Consider the following 11,122-nt stretch of genomic DNA (forward strand, 5'->3'; position numbering starts at 1 on the left):
AGTTCTGCTTACTTTTCTGTAAAGGAGAAAATCTCAGGTGTTTCCCCCAAAGCATGTAGGTCCTCTTTTGCATGTAATACATAGATCTCTGATGTTCTGTATCACAGATACCTCAGCGATTATAGTTTCAGCATATTTGGAAGTCATCAGGCAAACTATGGATAAGTGTATTATATATTATGATATATAATATATATTATAATAATATATGTATTATATTATCAATATCTGTATTGAGCTTGCACAGCAAATTGAATACATCACAGTACCTTCCTTGAGAGAGTGGGAACCATAAGTAGATAAGCTGTAACTGTAAGGCCAGCAGTGTGTGTCTGAGGTGCTGCAGCTCCATTGTCCTGTAAAACATGAGCTGGAGCCCTCAGCAAGCTGGTACTGTCATTCTCCAGAGTTGCTGATATTCCATGTATGTATGTTTATGATCTGAGATTTTCAGAGGTGACAGGAGGCGAGTACACAGCTCTTGATGACTCACCACCCTGTCTGATGGTCCTAGCCCGTAATATGGAACAAGCTTTAGAAGAAAGGGTGCTGTGTAAATGTCAGGGAGTTCCAACATGATCCCATTGCTTCACTGCAATAGGACTTCCAGGAATCTGATTATACATAATGTTGTAATAGTATTACCATAATTTTTCCTATTGCCAAATACTTTAATGTTGATTAATTAGATGTTAATTGGCTGTGAAATTCTGGTCTGGCCTTTTGATAGAAGACTTGTCAAATTGTGGAGGCACCTAGAGTGGCTTCTTAGGGCTAGTGAAACTTTTCTCATGAAGTGGAACTAGAACCTTTCTGCTTTGCCTCATATTGACTACATTTATTTTTTAATTTCCCAGTAAGTCTTAAGAAGAACGTAACCTTAACTTTACTAGTGAGACCCTGAAAATGTTTGTCTGGTTCTGCAGTGAGAACCTCTGCTGTGTTTATGTAGCAGTGGTCTGATCAAGCCTCTGCAACCTTGACCCTTTGTTCTTTTTGACTCTGTGGAACAATGTCTTTGGAGAAGAAGAATCAGGTCCACGCATTGTGTTTATTACTCCCAAGGGAAATAGCTGAAAAATATTGCGAAGGACTCTTAGTCTAGTTCCTCTTTGGAGAAGGGAAGGAATTCATCTTTATTCAGACAGTCGGAGTGTGGGTGAAATATACAATACAGTTAGTTGAACTGACATGGAAATGAGTATTACAGTATTAAAGTACAGTATTACAGCAACTCAGTAATACCTGGACCAGAAAAAAGTAGCACTGCTATTCTCTAGTACAGGTACATTTGTGGTACAAAGAAACTAGTTGCATAACTATAGTTATTTGATATCAAGGTCTTCAGCATAACCATAATAATTCACTTGGCATCCTGAGTTATGATGAAGCCTGTTATGCCTGTACCCTGAGCTACCAGGTAAAACTAGCCCAGATTTGCCCACATACGCTCTTCCAGTGTAGACAAACCATTGAAGCAGAACACTTCATTACAGTCATTGAGGTGGTCATGACAATGTACAAACTTCCAATCTTCCTCTCGCTGTTGTTTCCAAGTTTTATGCTGTTATGCTCTCTGTTAAGAGCCCTGTGAGCAGAGTGAAAGCAATGTCCATCCCTAATACTGCTACCTTTCTGCCCTCAACTTTTGTAGTGTCACAAAGGCTCATGTCTACAAAAGAGGAGAAAGCTTGACTGGCACTTTCTAGACTGACTTAAACCTTTTGTGAACAGTATTATCTCATGGCAGAGAAGAGACGGGTTTTTTGGGTGGTAGAGAAAGGGGGGCATTCATTTTTGTGCTGATCCTATTCCAATGCTAGTGTTGCTTGTCCTCAGTGCTGCTCTAGGTCTCAAATAAAAAACCCCTTCACTGACATTGGCTAAGAAAAGCATGCTAGAATGATGTGTAATGCTATCTTATTCACACTGTATCCACTGTAGCAGGAACATACTCTCTTCAGTTTCTTCTTTCCCTTGCTTCATCTGGAAGAATAAAATAGTCTGAAGCAGCCTATGGGAACTGATTCTTGCTTTTATGCTGATATAAACTAGTACCTGGGCTTGTAGAGTACAGAGAAGCTCTACCCTTTCAGTTTTGAAAGTAAGAAAGCTGAGCGGGGCATTCCCACACTCCTGCTTGTATTTCAAGAGCTTAAGGGAACCACCTCTTCTTTTCATAACTGTGGCTTGAATGACCCCTGGTGGAAGCTTCAGACAGCCAGGATTTTTAGGAGTTAGGTCCCATAGGAGGCTCCGGTTGGCCAACCTTAGGCACCCACATTTGAAAACTGTGCCTGCTAATGGATATGGGTTTGCATTTAGGTGGAACTGAGTCAGGTCCATCAGCCACCTACATTCCTTATTGCATTCTGTCCATTTGCATTCTTTATATCGCAGTACCTGAGCCTAATGTGTGTGTGCGCGCGCTTGAACTCACATATTCCTTTCCTCTGCTCTTTTCCCTAATCTACATACATATACCTAAGGGGAAAACACTTTATTACTGTTGCTTTTCCCTTATTTTTCCTTCCTTGGTGAGGCATCCCAGTCTAACCTGTCTGCTGCACTGCTCTGTCTCTGCAGTGCCCTCCTTTCTGCTCTCCACATGCTTCATGAGCGCTTCCAAGCTGTGTCATATGTTTTTAATGTTAAGAGGATATTTCAGTGTGTATGCAGATCCCCACCACCATTTTCTGATGCACCCTGATCTGCTTAAGGAGCTTGGGACACTTCAATATTTAACTATCTTGGCTGTGTAAAGTAATGGTGAAAAAATGCCACAACTATCTATTGATAACCACCTATTTCCCCCCCTTTTTTTTTTGGCAGGCTGATTTGAATACCAATATTGAAGATGAATCTAGGTCTTTCTATGGTGTTTCCAGCCAATATGAGAGCCCAGAAAACATGGTCATTACCTGTTCCACCAAAGTGTGTTCCTTTGGAAAGCAGGTGGTAGAGAAAGTAGAGGTAAGAAGCAGATACCTGGGTGCAAGGTTCTTCCTGGTTACTGTTTTTTCACTTCCAAGTATTTGCATCCTGCATGTATATCAAGCTCAAATATCCCATGCTTCTTCTCAGAGAGATGGATGCCATAGATTATTATTTCTGAAACATGCAGGTGTAAGATTGCTCCAGTCTGCAACGTGGCCTTGTCTCAGGAGTTCATTGAAGGTCTGGGAGTGTTTGTTACCTTTTCCTTAAATCTCAGTTTCTGAAGAGATGCAGATATATGAGACTCTTAGCTCCGGTGATTCTCTGGTTTTTTAGGGGAGGCAAAGGAAAAGTAGGGAACACACCCTTGTTTTGAACTCCAGAAAGGTGAAAACAAAGAGGCAACACCTCACTCTCATTAGTGTTTTTAAACAGATCATTTGTAGACTATAGCTATTAATTAATAGACTGTGGTAGTTCACAGTCTTAAGGGTTTTATGAGACTTAGAGCTTGTACACTTAGAGCTTATGCTGCAAAATGCATATATCCGGCATTGAAGAAATTCTTTGTGATACCACATTCATCTGCTAAGAAAGCTGCTTTGATATGCATCCTGCTGCTTTCTTTCCTGAGGAACCTTTAGATGTAGGAGAAGGAGCTATGTGTAGAACACCAGGTGCTCTCATGCCAGCAGTCAGTTCAAGCTGTATCCTTCCCAAGACCCATTTCCAGTAACATGACAGACATGCCTGAGGTCTGGTTAAATATTTGCAGGTGGGATAGGTAGGCCAAAGGAAGGTGTCATGGTGCACATGAACAGAGACCAAGCTCCTGGGGTGAAAGGAGTAACAGGGCCTGCTGTGAAATTATAGAATCTGGCTTCAGCTTCTATTCAAAGGAACATGAAATATACAGGAGGTAAGATGTGAATGCAAACAAAAAAAAATCCCTCTCTATAAGATTGGTCAGACCCTCTCCCAAGGGGAGGAGCAGAGATACTGTGTTTTCTCTCTCAGGTACCAAAGAGCTTTAGTCTTCTTCAGCTGTAGGGCATCCTGAGCGTATGATTACCATCATTACTAGGAGCTTCCTGGTCTTGCTAAAGGAGTAGTTCTTAATTTTTTCAGTGTATTCATACCTAATGTTTTTCTAGTAGAGATGCTCACATTAGTATAGATGACAATTGGTCTGTTCTTCTTAGTTACCTTTCACAGCTCCTTGACATTTGCTGCTTGTAAACTGGAACCCATTGTTCTAAAAAAAAAAAAAAAAAAATCACGCTGAAGAAATTGGAGCTCTCAAGGGGACTGACCTTGGTACAAAGTACTGTAGTTACTGTTAGTAAAGTTAGTTGAAAGTACCATCGTAATTTTTCTGTTCTGAATCCCTTTCTGTTACTAATGTGACGACATAACCCCATGTGCCCCTTTTGTGTTTTGTGTTGCAGACAGAGTATGCACGCTATGAAAATGGACACTATTCCTATCGCATTCACCGTTCCCCTCTCTGCGAATACATGATAAACTTCATTCATAAACTCAAGCACCTTCCTGAGAAGTATATGATGAACAGTGTGCTGGAGAACTTTACCATCTTACAGGTGGGACTTTCAACTGTTTTTGTTGCAGCTTGGCAACATGTAAGCCCAGTGCAGGAGTTCACTGTTGTGAGTCAAAGCAGTTTTCCTTTTACAGCTCAGCATCATAATTGAACTTAGTTTCTCTCATGTGTTTTGCTCTTCAAGACCATTTATGGAGCTCTAGAGATAGTAACTCAAGCAGAGAAGCAGCAAAAGAATTTGAGAGACCTGAGTAAGAGAGAGGAAAAAGAAAAATAAAGGGAGATTTCATGAGGAAGAGAAAAAAATGAAAGAGAATGATGAAAAAGACAGTAAAGGAAATGCTTATTCCAGCACTGGACAAATGTTGAGATCCTTTCTGTTTCCTAACCCTTTTTGCAAGATAAAAATACTGCAAGAGCACTGTTGAGTGCTGGGACAAGTTCTTCACTGACCAGATTGGGTCGGGGTGGGCGGTGGGGAAGTAGTTTGCTCAGTACCATCCTGGACCTAGAGGGAATCTAGGGACATGTAAAGGAGGGGGCATGTTGTGGGGAAGCTCTGTGACACCCACATGAAGCACTGCAGCCTCTAGGTAAGGCAGTACTACAAGGCTGTAGCAACTACATTTGCATTAGTGTTTTCTTAACCAGGAGCTTTTCCAAACTCAGATACAGCCTAAATTTGGTAAGAGGGCAGACAGCTTAAAACATGGATTTTTCTAGTGGACTGAATTCTATGTTTGCCTCTAAGAAGCATCTTTGTCTATAAGAGGTATCACAGATCTTTGCCCAGAGAACCTGAGGCTGGGTAAGTAGAAGAGATGCTGGTGGCTGAATGGAAGTCAAGTGGTCTTCATTCCATTCTCTGGAGATCTTTGAGAACTTTAGGTGACTCATTTCACTGCTTTGTGGCTCAGGTACATCAGCTATATAACACAAAGTTTACAATATACCTCACAGAGCTTTAGGAAGTTTATTCTTTAATGTTTATGCAAAGATTTTAAACATCTAGGAGAAAGGAGGAGTATGAATGAGAGTTCTTTTAGATGAGCAAAAGCATGAAATGGGCATACAGAAGGTCCATGTGCTGTAATCCGTACTGAGGAACACTGTGACTGCTCTCTGCAAGCTTTATTCCCCAGTCAGGCCAGCACTTCCTATAAATTCTATCAAAAAGCTGTCACACAGTTACACTTCCTCTGGGGCTTTATGTTTTGAGTAATCTCACGTCCTTCCCTTACCTTTTGTCACAGAGAAGCATGTCTCATGTGGGTGCTGGCACAGCCTTTTATATACTGCCTTGCAGTCCTGCTCCTTGAGCAGCAGGCTGAGCATTTTCCACTCCCCACAGGGAAGCTGAAAAATGCATAATGTAAGGCATGTTGCTAGTCCTCAGTCCCTGCTACTGGCTTCTGAGGCAAATCTAATTATATTTTTTCTAGACCCTTTTATGAGCTTAGATACCCCTAATCCTACAAGCATGATTTATCTTGCTTTGTACATTGCCCTGGATCTAGCACTCCAAGATTTCAATGTCCATTTTTCAGAAAAGGGTTTGGTGCTTTACTACATCTCGATGTATATAACTCATCACAGCCTGCAGAATAAAGGAGTTTGACTGCAAACCCAATAATGAATTAAGAAAAGAAAACAGAATAGAATAAAATCAGACTGCTAAAATTAATAAGCAAGTTTGACAACAGTTATTTTCTTTCTGTTTTCACACAAAAAATTGGGCTTTGGTACAAGCCTCCTGCTGGAACGTTTTTCTTCTGCGCTTCAGTTGATGCTACTGCTGATAAAAATCTGTCTTCTCCAGCAGGAGAGAACTTTAGCACAAACTCAGGTGACAAGAATGTGCAAAGTTGTGACAGAAAGAGAGGGAAGCTGAGCTAAGAGCTCTGGGTGCAATATTTCTCTTGTCCCTGCCATGTAGTGCATACTTCTGAAACTTTGACAACACTGCTCCTTCACCACATTTCATGATATTGTAGAGTAGCTAAGGTTCCTGAAGGACCATAGAAGAAGAAGTGGGAAAAAAGGAGCTTCTGTAAGAATGCACGAATATAGCAGCCATCCTTCTCCAGACATCTACAGCATATGAAGAAGGATAGCTGCTACATTCATGCATCCTTGCTGAATGTGTAATGGAGTCAAACCTATAAGCCTCCTGTAAAATGAGGTATACTCTGTAATCCTCGTGGTCTGTGTCTACAGGAGCAGATGGAGGGAAAGAACTGTTTGTGTTTGTGGTGTATCAACATACATGTGAGCAGGACTGGATGTGCCACAGGAGGGGGCCTCTCTATATCCAACAAATGGCAACAAGAGATTTTTTGTGAAATACTTTCCCTCTGCTGAAATCTGCAACACCAGGGGTGGGGAATAGAGGACCTAGTGGACCTATTTCCACTTATATGGTCACTGCTGGGTCACAGTGGACTTTTCTCCGCAGTGGACTCTGCTCACCTCCCTGTCTCTTCACTGCCTTATATTCAGATACTGTGAACGTGCTTTGCTTTGGTGTGTGGGCACACAGACTGGCAATTGTGGTGGCCAAGCTGCATATCAATCCTGTGCTTCTCTGTTCTTTGTCTATTACTGATTTTTTGCTTTAGGTTAAATGGAATATGTAAGCAGAGAAACAGCAGTTGCCATCTGAGCTTCTTCTCCTTTTCTGTCTAGGTTGTGACAAACAGGGACACACAGGAGACCTTGCTGTGCATAGCATATGTTTTTGAAGTATCAACTAGTGACCATGGTGCCCAACATCACATCTACCGGCTGGTGAAGGACTAGAGACTGTCTGCCCTGAGTTGTCCATGGAATGCATGTATAAGAAAAAAGCCTGTGCTTGAACAACCCCTGCCCCCTCATACCAAACTGAAAAATAAACTGCAGATATTGTGTATTTTCAGAAAAGTACCTCTGAGCTGGTTTGTGATTGATAGAGTCAAGTTTCTGTCTGCAGGTTTGTGCAGATGGGAAAAAGACTTGGAGTCAAAGAAACAGCCAAATGACTGCTTAAGGGTCTCACCCCAAACAGCATCCTGTGAAAAGTACTTTCCATAGAGTACACACAGGGTGTGATCATACACATAAAAGGAGTGGCATGCATCTGGGTATACAGGAATGGCAATGGCAGCAGCTTCCTCAAGTTTCACCACATATGAACAGGTTGAAAATGTTGGTGCTACATCTGATCTGAGTGTGTGCACTCATATGCATTCATTTGTAGGTCAACTCGTGCACAGACATGATTATTGTATATATTATACATACATTTATGTAGATGTCAGACACATGTGGGCACATGCATGTGTATAGAGATGGCACATATATCTTACACAGCTGCCTGGCTGTCCACATTAGCAGCTGCACAGTCACAGGCTCATTCAGCCCTCCTCTATTAGAGTCTGGTTACTTTTTCCCCTCTCTTCCCATGCGTGATAGCAAGAGACCAACCTTTCTTTTGCCTTTTAAATGAAGTTATGCTTAGAAGATTGGGTATGTTAAATCATGTTGTCTTGCTCAGCAGATTTCCTCTATGTTTCAAGTCTGCTGACTTGACTAAAATAATTCTTGCTGCTTTTGCTTCTGTTTTCCCTGCACATCTAACAATGCTCAGGGAGCTAGGCTGTACTCTTTTTTTGTGCACCAGTAAAATAATTGTTTACCAGGATCAAATTGTTCTACCTGTAGCTGCAGATAGTGAAGTGCAGAAGTATTGTAAAGAGTGCCACTTGGCCAGCAAACTGTAGGAATAGGAAGAGAGAGAACAGTGAAAGAGGTTAGCTTTCCATGTTTCCAAGGCAATCAAACACAGCCTCTCTGCTTTACTTGTAAACTGAGGTTGTTTACTCAAGAGTCGCTGAGAGGCAATAATCTTGGTCCCCACAATGCTGCTGATGGTGGAGGGAAGATCCAGCCGTTCATGTTACACTGAGGGAAGGGGTGGGCTGCATGATGCTCTCTGGCAGGCACTGAACAGAAAATTTACTGGGTAACCAGGCACAGTCCCATGGATGGGACAAACAATTTGATGTGGAATGGGGACTAAATGACTCATTTCCTCATTAAGCCAGTTGATTTGTTGTAACTGTCTAAGTGCAGATTTCTATTTGCATGTAGGAGGTCCATCACAGGGATGAGTTTTCACCAGATATTACTGAGGAACATACTGTCTCTACCGTGCACACTGCACCTTGCTGCTCCTGGTCTGTGTTTAGGTCATAACCTGTGCTCGGAAGCATGGAAAGGAAAGGACATGGGTGCGAAGGATAGCAAAGACAATGCCGTGAAGTCAGAGCTGGAGAAAAATGCTTTGGTTCTTGTTATAGGAAAAAGTCTCTGCTAATTTTTTATATGTAATGAAGTATTATTCCCCCCAGTCCTGCAGACCCTGCACTTTCAGAGGCTGCTTTTAAGGACTGTCAGGGCTAGTGCTGTTAACCTTGTCTGTGCAGGAGCTAGAGGTGGATGGTAAAGGACAGAAATTTTGCTTGCACTTACTGAGCAAAATCTACAACTTCATCCTGTACGCAAAGTTCCTGCTCTGCCTGCTCTCTCCAAGATAAAGAAATGTCTTCAAGTACTGACGGCCAAACAGCGATACAGAACACAGATGCCAACGCTTTCCGTAAGATCTGCATGGCTGGTAACCAGAGTCAGTCAAGTTTGGAGAAACAGGAGCCAAGTACTTTACATACCTAGAAGAAAAAGCATCTTGAAATGCCTGCTGTTTTGTGCTACACATAAAAATCCATGCAAGCACAGCCTGCTCTTGCCCATCCAGTGCCCACCTGGTGTTACTGCTAGTCACAGCCAAGTGACCAAACCACCTAGGAGTAAATTAATTACATCTCTCAAAGCAGCCAGCCAGTGTGGCCACACAGATATGTACAGCACCAGCTGGCTACAGTCCATTACTGATGCATGCCTATTTTGGCCCTACGCAATCTCCTTCCTGACCTCTGAACCACGTGTGGAGCAGACAAATCAAATAAAACCTCTCCAACAAAAAAACAGACTGACTCTTGGGAAAAGTATTTTTGGCTGACACAGACAAGTGTGTTTTGAAATTAAACCAGGACAGAGAAAGACCCCAGGGATGGAAAATTGCCTGTGATGTGTCTCCTGCAAACATGAGCTTGGTGCCTTGCATGCATCCACTGCAGGTTTAGATCACAACAGCAGACCCCACGGAGTAGTCCCTGAAGGAGATGAGCCCTAGAAATCCACTTAGTTCATCAGCTGATCATGAATAAAACTGCATTAACAAAGTTTTAAGATGTTATCAAAACAACACAGGCCAACAGGCTGAGGAACAAATGGAATCTTTGAGCAATTGACTTAGGGACACTCATGCAGGTCTTTTTTTTTTTCACTTACTAACAATGAAAGACTAGTCCCTGGCACTATTCCTTTCTACTCTTGCACTTGGACTTTACAGCTCTTTGATGTCAATAGCCATGGCCAGCAAGAGGCATCTACCTACCTTTCAAACCCAGCTGAGAAACCAAAAGAAAATTCATGTGTCTGGGAGAGCTCACTTTTATGTAGGCTACCAGATGAAGAAGATTTAATAAAGCTGTGAGGCAAAGGGAGTACTGGAAATTTTGGCCTGGACTAAAAGGCTTCTGTCCCTTTTACAGAATGGGTGAGATCCATGTAAAAATGCTTCAAAGACTGAAAGGACTGTAGACCTCTGTCCCTAAGGCTTCCTTTCTTGGAATTTCACCAGAAGAAACCAGACAGTACATCAGAACTAAGAGCCAGCTGCAATTTTGCTAAAAATAAAGCAAAGCATACACCAAAAAGCAGCAAACCCCAAAAAGCAGCATAGGTAAAAAAATGGATAGCCTAGTTTGAAGAGGAAAGGCTAAACTGAACTCCAAAGAGCCTACAACAAATGAGGATGTCAGTGTATTTTCAAGTTTAGTTTCTGTTGGGGCAGAAATACCAGAAATATTAACCTTAGCCTGTGAGAACTTGCTGTAAAATCAAGGGGCAAAACAGCAAAAACTGATTCCCCTGGTCACTTCACAGCTACAGCGCTGAGATATTAGAAGATAAAGTGACAAAGCAGGGATGTAAATATCTTCTTTCTAAGAAAGCACCTCAAAAATTTCCATTCATCTGTGACTGCCTTTTTTCTTAATGTACATGCTTCAATTTATCAGCCTTAATTCGTGCAGCTACATCTGCTTGTGGAATCATGTCAAACTGAACTGCTAAAATGATTCCACTTAAAGATAGTTTTCTGTGATAAGACAACACACCATGGGTCTGAACAACACAGAACTAGGTAAGACAGGAGCCCTCCCTTCATCTTTACTTCAAAGCCAAAAGAAACACTTCAAGTAAGACCAGTTCATTTGAATTCCCTCATTCATCTGTGATGAGGGGGTGGGAACTTCTTGAAGCTGACATTGCCAGCAAAGAAAACATGTAGGTAGGCCTAGAGGCAAAGTTAGGGATTGAATTTAAACCTCTTTCTACTGCACAATCTAGACCCAAGGATCGTTATTTCCTTGAGTATTACACTTGTTTCAGCCTCTGGTGCAATGGTTTCTCAGTGACGTTTTCTTCCCCATTTACCTGCTCATTTTTATCTTGGCTCTT

At 41.9% G+C, this 11,122-nt stretch overlaps 1 protein-coding gene across 1 annotated transcript in view; it reads left to right on the forward strand.

The window, feature by feature from the left end:
* TEAD4 (TEA domain transcription factor 4) overlaps nucleotides 1–7,423 on the forward strand; it is a gene marked incomplete at its 5' end in the record, with an annotated part of 40,008 nt that extends 32,585 nt beyond the window's left edge. Inside the window, 3 exons of the mRNA XM_027897122.1 lie at nucleotides 2,833–2,973; nucleotides 4,386–4,538; nucleotides 7,184–7,423. Coding sequence (XP_027752923.1) covers nucleotides 2,833–2,973; nucleotides 4,386–4,538; nucleotides 7,184–7,297 — 408 coding nt within the window. The remainder of the gene's footprint in view (nucleotides 1–2,832; nucleotides 2,974–4,385; nucleotides 4,539–7,183) is intronic.
* Nucleotides 7,424–11,122: the final 3,699 nt, after the last annotated feature.

Source organism: Empidonax traillii, unplaced genomic scaffold, assembly GCF_003031625.1.
Source record: "Empidonax traillii isolate 1590-97213 ecotype Southwest subspecies unplaced genomic scaffold, ASM303162v1 scaffold531:size451153, whole genome shotgun sequence".
Lineage (NCBI taxonomy): Eukaryota > Metazoa > Chordata > Aves > Passeriformes > Tyrannidae > Empidonax > Empidonax traillii.